The sequence below is a fragment of the Malania oleifera genome, chromosome 10 (genome assembly GCF_029873635.1).
Source record: "Malania oleifera isolate guangnan ecotype guangnan chromosome 10, ASM2987363v1, whole genome shotgun sequence".
NCBI classification, from domain to species: domain Eukaryota; kingdom Viridiplantae; phylum Streptophyta; class Magnoliopsida; order Santalales; family Ximeniaceae; genus Malania; species Malania oleifera.
Window position 1 is genome coordinate 44749284 of NC_080426.1, and position 19207 is coordinate 44768490.

The window sequence follows — 19207 nt, forward strand, 5'->3', positions numbered from 1 at the left end:
TGGGTCCCATTATCGAGTTCGGGGGCGTGATAGATTATCGAGTTCAGGGGCGTGATAGGAAAGCCGTCCACACAGGACTATCAACCACATATGTTACTACACAAGCTTCTCAACCACACAGGTTACTAATTCACACACACAATCCCGTTCATAGTAAATCAATAAAACAAACTTCTCATTCCACTGCCAATGTTTTACCCCTTTAATATAAATGCCCATATAACGACCTCCTCATGCCACTACCGATGTTATATGGAGATTTATTTCAGGTACGATATAACGACCTCCTCATACCACTACCAACGTTATATCGCAATTTACATGAACCACAATACATATGAATAACAAAACCAACCATTCAAGCATATCAACGCATTTACTGCATTTTTCACAATCAAACAATACTCACAGTTGAACAGTATTCACAATCAAATAGAATTTATAACCCAATCAGTAGCCACATGCGAACAACAGTCGTAATCAAGCAGTACTCGCAACCATTTAATGATAAAAGTTATTTTCATACCACACAAAATTTTCCCAATTATAAAATATAATCAAAATCATTATTTTTCAAATGCTTAACTGATCAAATAAATCAAATATATATATATATATATTATTTGTATACTCAAAATTAACCTATTTAAAATTAATAAAAAGCTATTATAACGTTTTCCTCTTACATGCTCATCACGATTCTGCCTAAAATCGAACAGGAAATGAGACCTTCTATTACAAAAATCCTAACTTAATTAGTTGAATCTCAGGATATTTAACATTTATCATCTCCTAGGCCTGTATACTTTCAATACTTAATTTAATATTAAAATACCTAACTTATCTTGGTTTTGGAGTGGTGCTCAAGTACTCCAAACTGAAAATCTGTTATGCTTATATTGTAGAAAATCTTCTCAGGAACCTTGTGGTAGTTTCTGATCGTCGAATCGGGTTAAATTCGGGTCGGATTCGAAGAAAATAGGTAGGGAAATTGAAACCTAGAAAGAAAAAATGAGAGAGGAGAGAGAAATTCGCGGAAAAGAAGTTCCAATGCCTTTTTATAACTAGACCTTTGTCGACGAAGCTAAAAAAGATATTCATCACAGAGGTCAAAATGTTTGTCGACGAAGCGTTTAAAAACCTGAATTTTCCTTACTCTCGGTAATTTTTCGTCGATGAAACCTAGATGGATGTTCGTTGACAAGGAGAATAAATTCGTTGACGAGTCCCTGCTTGATATCCTTTTAAATTTCTTCTCTCCTTTTCTTTTATTTCCTTCCTTTTACCTTTTAATTATTTTCTTTAATTTTATTGAGTTTGGGTTATTACAATATTATTGCAATTTTATATTTTTCAAGATGGAGAAAGTGGGATTGATATGTTTTTATTATAATTTAATTAATAATTAATTTCACTAAAAATACTCAAAAAATTATATTTAAATATTTTTTTTTATTTTATATATATTTTGAACGTTTAAATTGTTTATTTCAAAGATATTTTCTTATACACCTTTATTAAAAGTAAGCACTAAAATTTTTTTTGTCCTACATGCATTTTAAATGTACTATTTAGCAAAAATGTTTATACACTTTTACTAATAATAAGATTGAATTTATGTTTAAAGCTCAATGTTATAATTATATATTGCAATTTTATATTATTATCATTTGTCTTAATATTTAGTTTTATTTTTAACTTATTTTATATATTTAGTTTTATTTTTCAACTTATTTTAACCCGATTGTTTTGTTTACTTGAATAATCCTTAATCGGCGAGTGCCTTTGCGAAGCAATCCTCGGTGCTCAGCCGCCTGCGAAGCAATCCTCGCCGACGATTCTTGTCACCCTTTGCTCAGTCGGTGTCGGATCTCAGACCCAGCCCCCGAAGCCCTCTCTCAAAATCCTCCGGTCTCGCTCGGCTCCCTTGCCTCAGTACGCTCTTAAGTTCTGAGTTCTCTCATTCTTCGTCGGGCTTAGGGTTTCATTTTCGTCGCCGTAGCCGTCGCCGACTGCAACCCACGGCTCATCGCTGCCTCAGCTTCACGATTCACGCAGGGAGCCGTCGCCGACTGCCACCCACGGCCCATCGCTCGCTCGAGTCGCTCGCCAGCCTCACCCAGTCGCCCTTACACTCTTACAGTGTAGATCTAAGATCTGTAGTCTGACATTACACAGCGAAGACGACGACACGCCGAACCGCCGAAGTGCCGACTGCGAACCACGGAACCAGGTTCAAGATCAATTCCCTCTCTTTTTGGTGAATTATTTTTTTCTGAGTTTGGAGTCTACAGTCTCAGCATGAAATATGAAATCTCCTTCTAAAATTTGGGTTCGAATGCACCTAACCCCCTCGAAACTCCCTCCCTTCCTTACCCCTTTTCCATTCCGTCCTGAGGCTAGGAACTGAAATCTCGAACCCAAAATTCGCAAGGCTTAAACTTTGGGATGTTACCAAAAAAAAAAAAAGAAGAGCCATCTTAGAGGATTTTTCAAATTTGATTTCTGTGGAACCACGGAACCAGGTTCAAGTTCAACTCCCTCTCATTTGGTGAATTATTTTTTTCTGAGTTTGGAGTCTACAGTCTCAGTATGAAATATGAAATCTCCTTCTAAAATTTGGGTTCGAATGCACCTAACCCCCTCGAAACTCCCTCCCTTCCTTACCCCTTTTCCATCTCGTCCTGAGGCTAGGAACTGAAATCTCGAACCCAAAATTCCCAAGGCTTAAACTTTGGGATGTTACCAAAAAAAAAAAGAAGAACCATCTTAGAGGATTTTTCAAATTTGATTTCTGTGGAATTGTGGATGAAGTTTATTCATAGAACGTGAATGAATTATGGCTAAAATTCATCTTAAATTTATTAAGTTAATGATGTATCCTTGCTGTATCTTTTTCGGTATAGGTGCTGCTTAGGGTTTTATAAACCACTTTTTAAACACTTCGTTTATTCTTTGCACTCCCTAAAAATCGGATGCACATTTTTCATTTGAGTTGGTGTTTTTTTTTTACATTTTTTTTTTTTTAAATTTGGTTCTCCTAGCTAAGTTTTAGGGAGAGTGGGGAACCCAATTATATTAGTTGGTTTGATTTACATTCAGTTTGGGTTTTATACTTCTAAGAAGTGTGAAGCCCAATTATATTAGTTGGTTTTTGATTTACGGTCTGTTTGTGTTTTATACTTTTAATGATTCCGTGTGCAAGGTAAATTCTTATTTGGGTTGTTGATTTTTTTGGAGTTATTATAATTTTTTGAGATGATTGTTTTTGGATTTTGTAAATGATAAAAACCTAAAACTTTGTTAAATTTTTTTATTTGATTTGAAAATATATTGCATTTACTAATTTATTGCTTTTCAAATAAGAAATTAGGGTTACATTTGGTTTTGCAGAATTCCTAGGAATAGAATAGCTATGATAGAATAGTTTGATAGTTTGAATATGTTATTACCATAAAGAAAATGACAATCTAAAACTTTTTTTCAATTTATAGTAAGGAACAAACAAGGAATAACCATTCCTAACTTTCATTATGAGAATGTCTATCTCTTTTCTATTCCACGTTAGATACTTAGATGGATAATAAGTAACATCTGTTACATTTATCCTAAATTTTTGCTTGTATTCCATCTTATTTCCAATAGCTACTCATAAATAAAAACATTTGTGGTTTACTAAAACATGAAAAATCTATAATTCAGCGGTACGAGTACTTTAAGATAGAAAAGTGTGAAATATAGAGTTGATCAACTTCAAAATCATTTTTGTGCATAAGTATATGTACTTAAATTTAAATTTGATTCCAATTTTGTAGTTTCGCTACAATGGTATAAATTGGAAGGAATTGCCAATTCCATATTGTTCTTGATTCTATGTTTAAACCAAATGTTAGAATCACCTTGCATAAATGTTGACATTGGGCTCAGCCGCTCAAGGGGCCCGTTTTGGTTGCCAACAAGTTTTGGTGACTAAATGAAAACCAAGTAAAGTAAATCAGCCATTAGTTTTCTAATGTACCATTTTGTTTTAGAAAATGGAGTTTCCACTTTATTTTTATTTTTATTTGAAAAAGGTAGAATAAAGGAAAATCTTTTGAAAAGAGATTTAGGTTTGGGAGCATCATTGGGAATAGAGAAGGTAGACCTTTAAGCTTTCTTTAAATGAAGTTTAAATGCCTAGCATCCTAAAAAATACCCATTTCAAGAATGGTAACCGTACTTGCCGTGTGTTTATGTCTTTATTTTTAAAATTTATTTTCTAAATAAATGATAAAAAAAAATAGGGAAAGAACCGAGTTGTAGTAACGGCCGGTTGACCATCTGTTGCAACCATTCTTTTCTTTATTTGTTTTTTTGAAAGCTTTTGGACCCTTAACCTTTTTTCAAAAGGCTTTCGTAGAGTCCATGCAAAGGACTTAACCTCATGAAAACTCTACTACCTTATGTCATTTCAAAATAAACACACATTCATGCACAAAAGGAAGAAAAATGAAAAGAAAAGACTTTTCGTTTTAGTTTTTGGTAGTTATGACTGAGTTTATATGTGTAGATTGCCTACATCTCCTTTGGAGAGGAGTTAAGCCATATGTAGCAATGTTTTGAAAACCGGAGTGGTGACTGGCCTGGAAAGGCCACTGGATTGGTCGGACCGGTGATGTCAGCTTGATGTCATAATATATATAATATATCTATATATAAATTTATAATTATAAATAATGAAAAATTGAAAAAAATGAGGAAATGAATGCACACAAACCACCCAAAAATGTATACGCTGCAATAATAATGCTTTAAAACAAAAAAACAAGGAAGAGAAAAAGGGGGTTGCCTACCTTTAGTACAGCAGAGCCACAACCAACAACAACCAATTTGGAAGCAGGAAATAGGGAAGTTGAGGCACTATGATCCCACTGAAATGCCTTGTTTGTCGAGAAAAAGCAAGAAAACAGAGAAAATTTGCGCAAATTTAACTCTCAGATTTTCATTATTTGGGATACCAGAAACTGAAACTTCCAATTGCACCTCCCCACTGCTCTATTATTGTTCCTCTACATCTGTAGGCGTCCCCACACCTTTTAGTACGACCATAGCTTCACCTAAACTAAACCCACAATCGCAATTGAAGTTGAGATCAACAAAATTGATGGAATCCACCATTTTTGGCAAGTCTTGTGCTGCTTGGAAGATCCGAACATGATTGTGGAGTAAAGCCCGTGGAAGACAAAGAAAAACCAACAAAGATGGAAGATTTCTATTTTGGGAGGGAGGAGAGTTGGGTTGCCAGAGGGGTATGGGAGAGGGAGGGAGGAGATGGGCTGCTGTAGGGGTACAGGAGAAGGAGGGAGAACCGGAGGAGAGCTGGGCTGACGGGCTGCTGCAGGGGTAGGGGAGAAGGAGGGAGGAGAGTTGCGCTTAGGCTTAGGGACTTTGGGTTTCTTTCACTTTCAAATTCTTTATTTATATTTTTATATTATTGTTTTTTAAAAATTAGATATAAAATGGAAATTAGAAAACTGGGTTAGCATCAAACCCGGTTTGCACTGGTTTAGACCAGTTTGGACCAGGTTGGCCGGTTTTTTTCCGGGTTAGCTCATTTTCGATTTTTTCCCTTCACCTAGACCGGACACGTGCTTCTGTCCAGTCAAACCGGCTGGTCCGGTCCGATTTTTAAAACATTGATATGTAGTCATGTAAACATTTTAACAGTGTTTTAAAAGGTGAAGGCGTAAGGCGAGGCGTTTTACCCTCCTTGAGGCGAGGCATAAGCCTCAAGGCATTGAGGTGTAAACATTTTGGGACTGTATATTTTTAAATAATTAATAAATAAAATCAATTTATATATAGTAAAAAAATGAGAAAAATTTTAGAATAATGGAGAAAAAAATAAAAATATAATTTTAAAATATCATATAAGCCAATTTTAGATAAAAAACACAAATAATGCATGTTAAAAAGTAATCATGAGCCACATTATCAAAAGAATAAAAAAAAAAAGCTAAATTAAAGCATCATCCAAAAGAATAGAAAAAGCCAAATTAAAGTCATCCACAAAATTCTAAGAATATAAAACTAAATAAATAGAGGCAGATCAAATTGAAGGGTCCACGACAGCTTGGAGGAATCGTCAGAGAGAGAGAAGGGACTGGAGGAAAGCTACGGAAGCTTCGTCGACTCGTTGGAGAAGACTGGAGGCTTCGTCGAGAGGTCTGAAGCTTCGTAGAAAGGAAACGTTGACAGAAGAGAAGATTGGAGGCTTCGTTGAGAGGAATCGTTGAGAGAGGAGAAGAATGGAGGCTTCGAAGAGAGAGCAGAGGCTCCGTCGAGGTTCGTTAGAGTTAGCAGAGGCTTTGAAAGAGAGCAAAGGCTGCGTTTTGGGTTCTGGCCAGGCATATCGAAAGGCGTACGCCTGGATGTTGAGGTGTAAAAAGGCGAGGTGTTTTGCTTGATGCGTACGCCTTCTCTCTTGAGGCGTATGCTTTTGTGGACTTGCGCCTTTTAACTTATGCCTTCGTGCATTTTTGCGCTCAAACGCCTCAAGGCACGCCTCATTTACGCCTTTAAAAACACTTCATTTTAAAAATGATTTTTTTTATAGAAAACATTTTGATGGAATGACTTAAAATCACTTCAAAACTCTTGAAATTTGATTGAAGAATCTTCATTTTTTTTAAAACTTTAATTTTTCAATTCTCTATAAAATAGAGATTTAAAACCAAGTTTAAGTTTGGAAAACATATTTTTCACCCTCAAGCCATTTCATAGGTGATTACTTTAAGAAATGATATTTACTTGCTTAAACTTGAAAGAAGTGTGGATTTTTGGTGGGAGAAGCACAAATTTGCTCTAAAATCTTGTTTTTCAGAAACCTTGACCCGAAACCACATCATGAGTTTTCACTCCAGCTTTTGGTGTAAAAAAACCTTTAAAACACTCGTCATTGCTTGAAAATTCTTTAGGAAATGAAATATTGGTGTTTTTTTTTTTTAAAAAAATGGAAAGACTAATAAAACCCTTAAGATATCAACATTTAAACTCGACCATGCACTCCAGGAAGTATTCAGATTCGAAAACAACATGAAAAATTAGAGAAATTTTTAGAGGAAATGGCCAAAAAATGGCCTTTGGACAAGGTGGTCGATTGTCTACAGAGGACGATCAATCGTTTATTATAGCTCAACGACTACCTTTTTGAAAACTCAACAGGCGGTCGACTGTATGTCCATCTTCAACAAATGTAATTTTTATGTCATTTTGAACGAACTTTTTCATGAATTCAAATCATTATCATACTCTTAACATCTATAGATGACATGATCCATTTAAAAAAAATGCAAATTACATGCATAAAACAAACATCAACATCATATGTAAACACATACATGCATTACATGCGAAAATACAAACTAAACTTGAAAACAATGAACTAAAGGGATAGAGGACTGACATTATGTTACTATAATTAATGTAAATCAAGCGGGGGTACACTCAATAGTGCTCATACCCCAAGGAACCCTTAAGAAATAATATGAGGAGATGGAATTCTCTTCATAAACTCCAAGTAACAACTCTCTTTATCTACTCTCTTTATCTAATCCCATGGGATGTACAAGTTCTCTATATTTCTCTCTCCTTACCTAAACTTAGATGTGCCCAAAAACTATCCCCACGAGGTCTATTTATAGACCTCTTAAGAGATGGAGGGAAACAACGTTTGAATTTGAATTTTAAAAATTTTAAAATTCAAATTCAAACTAACAACTACCAACCAACAACTACTAGTTGCCTTAGTTGTTGCCTGGCATGTGGCAACTTTTAGGACACTTGGCAAAGCCTAGATCCATTGGCCAATCAAACAAAAACAACTCAAAATTTGAATTTCACTAGGTTAGTCGATTGCCTGCGGAGGCCGGTTGATCGCTATTGGGTAGTACCAAACCAAAGAAGGGGAAAATGGGCTGATCAACCATCAATAAATGGCCGGTTGGCCATCCTATGTTTCAAAATTTTTTTTCTTTGATTTTTAGCTTCATTTTTCATATATTCAGGCAGGTCTTGTTATTTTATTGAGTAAAAAATGACTATCAACAACATTCAATTCCTTTCTTGCCTTAATCCCATTTCTACTGTAATTCCATTCCACGAACCATACAATCTATAATGGCATTATCTCCTGCAAAATTCTAGTGATTGGAAAAAAAAGACACTTCGCCTATTGTAGCAATCCCTCTCCTCTTAACTATTTTTTTGGAATGACTTCCACTCTTTCTCAAACATGGGGGGAAGATTAGTGGTTGCATGACATTGCGAGTTGAAAGCAATAAGATCTCTATTTGGTTTGGTTCCTTTTTGACGATTTGATGAATTCATTTTGCAAATGTGAATGGTTGTACTGAGTGTTGGGGTTGTGAAGGTTTCAATTATCTTAGCTCCTAAATAATGTATAGACTTGGATTGTAAAAGCTAATTTAATATCCTTGTATTTTGTTGTAATAATCAGCTAGCAGACATAAGCTTGACCTGTTGGGTTGGTAAGAAGCTACTATGAGCGCAAAGGCACCCCCACCACCTGAAACTTGCCCACCCAAATTGATTGTTTTGAATGGAGCATTGAAATTGGTAATTATTTTTCATTGATATATGCTATGAAATTTGAATTGGTATGTGTATTTGTATGTGTTCCTTGTGTAGTTGATATACTTTGGTTGCTTCACACACTTTTATGCTTTTCATGAAATATGGTTTATTATTACATAGTTTTCTTCAAGTAGCACAATAACTGTCCCTTTTGTAGTCCGTTTAACCCCACTTTTATTTGTCGCAAAGTGTGCCTATTCAAGTTGGTTCAAAAATATTAAAACAGTGCTGTTTGAAGTCAATTATTTTTAGTATTACAACAACAAACCAAACCTTAAGTCCCACTAGGTGGGGTTGGCTACACAAATCCTTTTCTGCCAATTTACATGATCAACAACAATTTCCTTCAACAAATTCATGGCTATTATATCTTTACTCACTATCTCATTCTAAGTTATTTTAGTCACCCCCTACCCCTTCCGTTGCCCCTAATAGTAAACTAGCTCACTCCTCCTTAGTGGTGCACTGTTTGGCCTACATAGCACATGCCCAAACCAATTGAGCTGCCCTTCCCTTATCATATCTTCTACAAGAGTTACACCTAATTTTTTATGAATATTTTCATTTCTTAGTTTATCTTTTAATGTTATACTAATCCACACTATCATTTTCATCTCGTTGACTTTATTTATTTATTTATTTTTTCTGGATATGTTGTTTCTTAGTTGCCCAACATTCTGATCCACATAGGATTTTTTTTTTTTTTTGGAAGGAAGGATATCTTATTCTCCCATGTTGCTCTCTCCTTGATGTCAGCCATATGCGTGATTGTGAGCATGTGAGCTTCCACAAACATTTTCCCACTAAATCTTTTGGCATGAAACCCTTTGTCTCTGATGTCCTAGAATGGAAATCGGTTCGAAGCGGCAAGATTGTCGTAGCTTTCGAACCGTTTCAAAGCCTTTTCATACCCATCTTAATTGAACCCTATCCCTCTCCCAATATTCCTTCAAACAGACTTATGCGTATCCTCTGGCAAGTCATCTTTGATCTTAGGGATCTTTCGAATCCATTAGTGACAGGGAGAGCACGACTGACATCTCCGGTGATTGTGATTACACAAACTTTAGAGTCGTCTTGTTTGACAGAGATTGCTTTGACTCTCGCCTTCAGCGACTTGCGTGTTTAGTGTTTCTTGTCTCAGTGGTTCTCACTTGATTGAGACTACTTCAAAACTGGGTTGTTAGCTTTGACTCTCTTCTTGCGTCCCCATCAGCAGCTAACTTTCCTCCCCTGTGACTGGGAGTGCTATGGCAATCCTAGCAGAATCGTCCCCTTCAGTAGTGCTTGATTGGAGTCTCTTCTTTAGTGTCAAAGATGTTCCTACGATCCCACCAGCAATCGCTCTCATGCTAATCATCAGCAGGGCTTCGCGGGCCTTCTACCATATGGATCATTTCGGGAGTCTCTCATTCATCCTGACTAGTGCTAGTTGGCTGCTTTGTTTACTTGCCGACTGTGCTGTTTTTTTTTTTTTAACTTGCTGTTTGTTCGTGCTCTCTTACCTAATTTACACGTTTTTCTAGTTATTTAATCTTACGTGGGTATGGGGAAGAGAACTGTGAAGATTGAGAGGAAATTTTTCGATGCTAATTGCTTGGATAGTTCAACTTTCAGTTTGTTTAAAAATTCGTGGGGATATTCTTCTCTTATATCTTACTAAAAAAGGCGGAGTTCTTATGGATCTTGAGATCCCTTGGGGTGATCTGTTGGATCCATTAGGGGTAGTGAATGGGCATGTGAGGGGATGCTCTTTTTTGTAGAGAGGGAGGCAGGATTCGTATAGAGCTGAGGAGTAATGAGAGGGGTAGGTTTATCTATATTGAGAAGCAGTCTTCTAGAGGCTGAAGGCAAGTAGTCTGTGTTCGAGAAGGGATTTAGAATGAGGGATGACACAATTTTTTAGAAGCCTTGATGAAGCTGTCTATTGACCTTGAAGAAAACCGTAATATGAGATGTGTAGATTTTGGCTTCATAAACATAGTTCATCATGAGTAGAAATTGGAGAAGCAAATTGTTTTTTGGAGGCTCTTGGATAACTGATCATTCTTCGAAGTTGTCAAAGAGCACCTGATAAAGTGAAGGAAAATTAATGGGCAATTTGGGAGTAAGTCCTTCCATATCGATGGTGTTCGGGAGAACAAACGTGGCCATTTAAAAAATGGGTTGATACGGGTTGTTAGTAGATGGGTTGAAAAGGGAATTAACGTGGTATGATATCCGATTCAGGAAGATTTGAGACGTTCCAGCTTTAAGAAAATGAGACTTAATGATGTAGGCATCCCGTCAAGTGGTCAGATGAGTAAGTTTGGTGGATTGGAGCTAGGGGGAAGTTGGAAAGGGAGGGTAGACAAAACTCCTAAGGAAATTGAATGAAGAGGTCTCAAAGACAGAGTACTTGGAAGGTTTGAAGGTGATGGTGGAGAAGCTAAGGAACGCACTGTTGCATATCAACCCACAACTATCCTTCGGTTCAACTAGTGGGACATCAAAAAGGGAGTCAGAAATTCCTGAGAGTAGAGGCAATAGGAGGTATTGTATATAGAAGATGACTTGAGTAGCTTTTGTGAATTTGAGAAGGAATTGTTGTTTCATCAATTGAGAGCTGATTTGGCCTTGTATGAAGATGAAGCCTTGGCTCAACTTACGAATGAAAGCTTCAAAGAAGAGGAAGTGGAAGTCTTAGGGCAGCGTGACGACTTTACACAAAGCACACAATTGTATGGGAAAGAGTGTATTCAATTGTTCTTTGAAACTGCACAACGGGGGTACTAATGATAGTAAATACAATTTAAACCAGATGAAAGAATTGATAAATAAGGGGTCTTTGTCCTTTGTCCTTGAGCCTTACTATGTTATGGTGGACTTTGTTGATATTCCTTCGGTAAAGAGTGGGGGTATTGATGAAGAGGCAACATTTTCTATGGTCGGTCCAAACTCGTCGAAATCTTGAAAGGTGTTCTTCTGTTTCCTATTCAATCTGTTGTTTATTCTAACATTTTATGCCATAGGGTGTCAGGGAGGATTTTTCTTTGGGATTTGTGTTTGAAATTAGTTAGTCTAGTAGGGGTTGAGGTGAAATTGCCAATGAACCATAGAACTAATGAACTGGAAAAAAAGAAGATGCAAAAAGAACTTAAGAATCTAGTTTCTTCTATTAACTATAGGGGAAGGAAGGGAGTTGGAAGGGAAGAGAATGAGTGAAATTATGAAAATTGTCAGTTGTGATGTTAAAGGGCCGGGAGATTTTAGAAAGAGGGGGTTAATAAAAGAGGTTCTTATATATTCTTTTGATATGGTTTTGATTTAGGAGACTAAACTTTAGAATGTTGATTTTTTTTTGGGGGGGGGGGGGGTTAGTGGGAGGGATTTGGGAAGGGAGTAGTAAGGATTGGGCCTTCGTAACTTCTTGAGGGTTAGCGGGTGGTATTTTGGTGATGTGAGATACTCGCTTTATCGTTAAAGTGGATAGTCTAGCAAGTTTTTTCTGGCTTTCCGTTTTAGTAGATGTGAAAGGCTAGGGCCATTGGTGGGTTTTGTCGGTATATGGTCTTTCTAGACAACTCTTAGGAGCTCGTTTTTGGATGAGCTTTATTATGTGCTTGGATTTTGTGCTCCTAATTGGATTGTGGGAAGTGATTTTAATGCGGTGAGGTTTCCTCGAGAGAAGAAAGGAGGTGATAGAGTAATTGTTACTATGCTGAGTTTTAACTCCTTTAATAGGGGGTGTGGTTTGAGAGACCTTCCTCTTGGTAATGCTACTTTTACGTGGTCGGTGGGTGGGGCTGGAGCAGTGGCAAGTACGCTTGATAGATTGTTTTTGTATGTAGTGGGAGGACGAGTTCCTTAATCTCTCTCTATCTATTTTACCTAGGCCAACTTCTTACCACTTTCCTATCTTGTTGGAAACAAGGAAGGTTTCTTGGGAACCTCCTCCTTTTAGGTTTGAAAATATGTGGTTGGATCATGATTCCTTTCAACTCTTAGTCAGGAATTCTTGGCATGAGGATGAGAGGTTAGGAAGACTTTAAATTCATGAAAAAGCTAAAAAGGTTAAAAGAGAAGTTGAAAGATTGGAATAGGGAGGTGTCTGGTGTTCAGGGACTTAAGTTTTAAAAATACTAGTATCTTAGGAGACTTGGTTGAGTTGGATAGGAAGGAAGAAAATGATATTCTATTAGGGAAAGAAAAGAGATGAGAAGAGTATCTTACAAGAATGAATTGGAGGAGGTGATTTTCAAGGAAATGAGAAGTTGGAGGCAGAAGATGAAGTTTAAATGGATCAGAGATGGTGATTGCAACTCTAGATTTTTTCATAGGATAGCTACTGGGAAAATGAGGAAGAATTTGATTAGGGAGTTGAAAGTGGATTTTGGGGGTGGGGGTGGGGGAGGTCATTATATCCAATTAGAGTCAAATTGCTTCTAAAATCAAAAAATTTTATTCTAATTTGTATTTCTAGGAGAATGATAGTAGATCTATCGTCGAAGGATTAAAGTGGGACCCTTTATCTGGCGAGGAGGTGGTTTGGTTGGAGAGACCTTTTAAGGAAGAGGAAGTGAGGGTCACGATTTTTGGGATGGAGAGGGATAAAGCTCTAGTACCTAACAATTTTAATATGACTTTCTTCCAAGATTGTTGGAAAGAAGTTAAGGATTATTTGCTTAAGGCCTTTAATGAACTTTATGGGAATGGGATTTTAAGCAAGAGTATACATTCCACTTTCATTACTCTAGTGCTGAAAAAGAATAAATCCATTAAGATTTTGGACTTTAGACCTATTAGCTTAGTTTCCAGTGTTTATAAAATCATCAGTGTTAGTTAATTGGTTGAGTATGGTGCTTGATAAAGTTTGAAATCCTTATGGGATGCATAGGCAAGCAACATGCAAATGGCTTCCAACCTAGCTACTGGTGCATAGGTTTCATTGAAGTCGATACCCTCTTCTTGATTGAAACCTTGTGCAACCAACCTAGCTTTGTTGCGGACAACAATACCATTCTCATCTTTCTTGTTCCTATAAATCCATTTAGTTTCTATAATAGTGTGATCATTAGGCCTAGGAACTAAGGTCCAAACTCCGTTTCTTCCAAATTGGTTTAACTTTTCTTGCATTGCTAAAACCCATGATTCATCTTTAATTGCATCAAAAACATTATTAGGTTCTTCTTGTGATAAGAATGCAAAATGATTACATATGTTTTTAAAAGAAGAGCGAGTTGTTATCCCACATGAAGGTTCACCAAGGATTTGATCTTTAGGGTGGTCCTTCACAAACTTCCATTCCTTCAGCAACTCGTGGACTTCATCTTTATCTTGAGCATCATCATTGGATAGTTCTTTGATCTCACTGCTCTCCTCTTTGTCATCATGGATTGATAAATCTTCTAAGCCCTTTCTTATATCTAAATCATCATCAACAACATTCTTGGAAGAAATGAGGTTAGCTTCATCAAAAACTACATGAATTGATTCAACAAGAGACATAGTTCTTTTATTATATACTATAAAAGCTTTACTATTTTGAGCATAGCCAAGAAAAATTCCCTCATCTGATTTAGCATTAAATTTTCCTAAATCACTTTTATCATTCAAAACAAAACACTTGCATCCAAAAACATGGAAATATGAAATGTTAGGCGTCTTTGCTTTCCAAAGCTCATATGGTGTTTTATCTAAGTTTGGTTTAATTGAAACTCTATTCATAACATAACATGCGGTATTTACCACTTCAACCCAAAAATATTTAGGTAGGTTATGCTTATTAGGCATAGTCCTAGCCATTTCTTGCAAAAATTGGTTCTTCCTCTTAACATCCCCAATTTGTTGAGGCGTTCGAGGTGCCGAAAAGTTATGTGATACCATTTTTATCATAAAAGTTTTCAACATCCTTATTTTTAAACTCTCCACCCCTATCGCTCCGGATGTGCAAAATAGTATAGCCTTTTTCGTTTTGTATCTTTCTACATAATTTGGCAAACATCTCACATACTTCATCCTTAGAGGCTAAAGACAAAACCTAAGTAAATCTAGTGTAATCATCAACAATGACAAAAGTAGATAATTTTCCTCCTAGACTTTTGAGTTTTTGTTGGACCAAAAAAATCTAGATGAAGTAATTGCAATACTAGTAGAGATAAATTGCTTCTTTTTGAAACTTGTCTTGGTTTGCTTACGAATTTGGGAAGCGTCACAAACTTTGTTCTTAATGAATTTAGTTTTGGGTAATCCCTTAACTAAATCCTCCTTGACTAGTTTGGATAGGAGATCCATGCTAGCATGACCTAGCCTCCTATGCCACAACCAACTAGTTTCATTTAAGGCCAAAAAATATTTTACATCTTGCAATGCTAATTTTTCAAAATCAATAGTATAGACATTTTCAAAACGATTTGCAACAAAGAACACTTTATGTTCTTCCACATTTTCAACAATAAGTATCCTTTTTGAAAGAAATATCAAAACCTTTGTCACATAATTGACTAATGCTTAAAAAATTATGCTTTAGATCTTCTACAATTCAAACATTTTCAACAACTAGGGAAAGTTCCTTACCAACCTTACCTACACCAATGATCTTGCCTTTGGCATTGTCTCCAGAGATAACATAACCTCCTTGCTTTGGTGTTATGTATGTGAACTTGGACTTGTCTCCCGTCATGTGCCTTGAGCATCCACTATCCAAGTACCACTTCTTTTTAGAGGAGGTGGAACTAAAGCATACCTACAAAAAGAAATTAATGTGACTTTCTTTGGTACCCAAATTTTCTTGGGTCCTTTTGGGTTAGTACTAGATTCTCCCTTAACTTTCTAAACCATTTTTGTTCTCAAATTTCTCCTTTTAAGTAGGCAATCAAATATAATATGATCATTTTTTTTTTGCATAAATAACAAGTAGCATGAGCATAAGCATTACTTGAAGAGGTACTAGCATAAAACTTTGATTCCTTCACGAAGTAGCCCATTTAAAGACTTTTCTTTCTCTTATTTTCTTCACCATTATAGCCGATACCTTCTTTATCTAAAGTCATCTTTTGAGCACCCACTATTTTTTCAAAGTTTTCTTTTCCACTTGTAAATTTATAAATGATTCTAGAGTAGTCTTCCACTTTTCTTTCCAAGCTAGTAATTTTCAAATCTTTTCCTTTTCAAAAGTAGCATAAGATTTTTAAAAATTTTTTTAATTCTTTTGCCAAATTTTCATTCCCATTTTTCAAAATGATGTTCCTTTTATACATCTTTACAAGACACTTATGCACCTTAAACAATTATTTTTGCAATTCTTCATTAGATGCTTATGCACCTTAAACAATTATTTTTGCAATTCTTCATTAGATGGCATGCTATCATCAGAAGATTCATCACAAGAATCAATAAATGAGGTAGAAGGAGAGAAATGTACCTTCTCATTGTCTAATTCCATCAAGCAAAAATTTGCAACTTCTTGATCACTTGAGTCACTTTCTGAACTACTTGAGTTCGAATCATCCCAAGTGGTAGCCTTCATTGCCTTCTTCTTTTTCTTCTTGGAATCCTTCTTGAGTAGAGGGCACTCCGGTTTGATGTAGTCAATCTTCTTGCAATTGTAGCAAGTAGGAGGTTTTATTTTTGACTCTTTCTTACTTGAGTCTCCTCTATTCATCCTTGAGCCCCAGAACTTTCTAGTAAATCTCTTGTTCTTGTTGAAGAACTTTCCAAGCCTTTTAGTGATGAGAGCTACATCATCATCATCCATGTCTTCATCATCCTCCTCACTAGAGCTCTCCTTGGAAGCCTTGAGAACAATATACTTCTTTGCTTTGTTGAGCTCATTGGCTCGTTCGTTGATCGCCATCTCATAGGTGAGGAGTGATCTGATAAGCTCATCTAAGGTCATCACTTTCAAGTCCCTTCCTTCCGCAATGGCCGTCGCCTTTGGCTCCAAAATGGATGGTAGTCCTCTAAGCACCTTCCTAATCATCTCATAGGTAGGATATGTTTTCCCTAGTGCATTAAGAGAATTGATGATAAGCGTGAATCTAGTGTACATGGCAGAAATGGATTCATTAGGAATCATCTTAAATGTGTGATATTCACTAGTTAGCATATCAATGCGATTATTCTTTACATCTTCGGTTCTTTCATACGTAATTTCCAATTTTTTCCATATTTCCTTAGCACTCTTACATGCCATGATCCTATTGAACTCATTAGCATCTAAGTACAATATAATGCATTCATGGTACTAGAATTGATTTGCATCAATTTCATGTCATTTTCATTCATTTCACTTTCATGTTTGGGAACTTCTTTATCATCAACAACTTTCATAGGCACATAATTGCCTTGAACAACCACTCTCCAAGCTCTCCGATCCATTGTTTGGATAAAGATTCTCATTCTTTGCTTCCAAAAGGTGTAATTTACACCACAAAAGATTGGAGGCCTTGTAGAGGATTGACCCTCACCAATAGGGGATACACCTAGGTTTGCCATGTAATCTTTACATAGATATGGTTAGGTTTATTGTAACCTCGCTCTAATACCAAATATAAGTTAAGGTGTAGGCTTAAGAGGTGTGGTGAATTGGGTGATAAAAAATTTAAGCTAACACTTAAACAATTTTTGTCACAATATAAACAAGTGTTGTAAGTATGCAAAAGCTATCAAAAATCACAATAAATATGTATGAATGCAAATGTGTTGAAATTAAAGAGTTAAGGGAAGAGAAAACAAAATCGAGTTTTTACAAGGTTCGGCAATACTTGCCTATGTCCTTGCCTCAAGAAAACCACTTGAGGATTCCACTAACCACTCCTTCAATAGGCAGAGATGCCTCACTCCTTCACTAGGCTGAGATGCCTTTAAATCCCTCCTTCACTTGGTTGAGATACCTCTAAATCCCTCCTTCACTAGGCGGAGATGCCTTACAATCCCTCATTCACTAGGCAGAGATGCCTTTACAAGCCCTCTTTCACTAGGCGGAGATGCCTTGCCATGTAATCTTTAGACAGATACGGTTAGGGTTATTGTAATCTCGCTCTGATACCAAATGTAAGTTAAGGTGTAGGCCTAAGAGGTGTGGTGAATTGGGTGATAAAAAATTTAAGCTAACACTTAAACAAATTTTGCCACAATTTAAACAAGTGTTGTAAGAATGCAAAAGCTATAAAAAATCACAATAAATATGTATGAATGCAAATGTGTTGAAATTAAAGAGTTAAGGGAAGAGAAAACAAAATCGAGTTTTTACAAGGTTCGACAATACTTGCCTACTTCCTTGCGTCAAGAAAACCACTTGAGGATTCCACTAACCACTCCTTCATAGGCAGAGATGTCTCACTCCTTCACTAGGCAAAGATGTCTTTACAATCCCTCCTTCACTAGGCGGAGATGCCTTTACAATCCCTCCTTCACTAGGCAGAGATGCCTTTACAATCCCTCTTTCACTAGGCGGAGATGCCTTTACAATCCCTCAAGCGAAATATCCCTTTCGTTTGACACGATTCACTCTCGAATCGTCAATGTACAATGTGGAATCAAGATAAATTGGTGTACAATGAATGCTCTTAAATTGAGCTAATAAGTACAGTGAAAAATGGCACACTAATACACTCCGAAATGAATAAGAATGAAGTTCAAAGGAGTAACTAAAGATTTTCTAAGATTTAGAGAGCAAGAGAGCAAATGAGCACTTAATAATGATGAACTAAAAATGCAAAGTGCTTGAAAATGATTTTCACTAAATGATACCAGTAATAATATTAAATATTACAAGAAGTTTAGAAGCCTTGTATTTATAGGAAAAATTGAGTTCTAGCCGTTTTATGGCCATTGGACGAGTTTAACAATTTAATATTTTGAAAAACTAGTCGTTTATAGCCGTTGGATTAAGAATTCCCGCAAGTTTGGTCGACCGATTTGGAGTTCGGCGCCCGAACTGCCTGGAGCAAGACCAATGCACGACCAGTGGTAACTCGGTCGACTGAGTCCCTTACTTCAGGAGCCCGAACTACCTAGAGCAGCAAAACCCTTAGTTTTTCATTCCAAAATTGATTTTAACACTTCGAAATAATTTTTGCACTTTTATAAAATGATTTTTCATGAAATTTAGAGTGGCTAGAGTCCAATTAAGGTCACATATGAGGTTCATCACATTATCAAGGGTTGCGTACTCACATAGGTCCTATTTGCAATATACATTAAAAAAAAAAATTCTCCAAGTCTTCAAGCTTGGTCTTTACAAGCTCTATGATCATAACCAAATAAAATCATCTTGTACACTTCATGACTTCCAATTTGCATCTGTTATTGTGCTTAAAACCTTAATTCTTGTGAACACACTTTATAACATAATTAGATGTCTTAGTTTGTCATTATCAAAACGGGATGAAACCTTGATACGCCAACAATTTCCTCCTTTTTGATGATGACAAACAATGAGCAAAATGAGGTTGTCTTGACAAGGCTTCCCCCTCATGTGTAAAAATAAAAATAAGCGATGTAGAACATTTTAGGCATATTAGGATTAAGACTTAGAATTTTTTAAGTTATTGTCTTTTAAGCTCAACTTTGATTACATTAGCTCCAAAAA

At 36.2% G+C, this 19207-nt stretch overlaps 1 protein-coding gene across 1 annotated transcript in view; it reads left to right on the forward strand.

Annotated features, from left to right (window-relative positions):
• The first annotated feature begins 1732 nt into the window (after nucleotides 1-1732).
• Nucleotides 1733-19207, forward strand: part of LOC131166290 (uncharacterized) — a 28839-nt gene continuing 11364 nt past the window's right edge. The window contains exons 1-2 of the mRNA XM_058124698.1: nucleotides 1733-2233; nucleotides 8498-8616. Of these exons, the coding sequence (XP_057980681.1) occupies nucleotides 8542-8616 (75 nt within the window). The 5' untranslated portion in view covers nucleotides 1733-2233; nucleotides 8498-8541. The remainder of the gene's footprint in view (nucleotides 2234-8497; nucleotides 8617-19207) is intronic.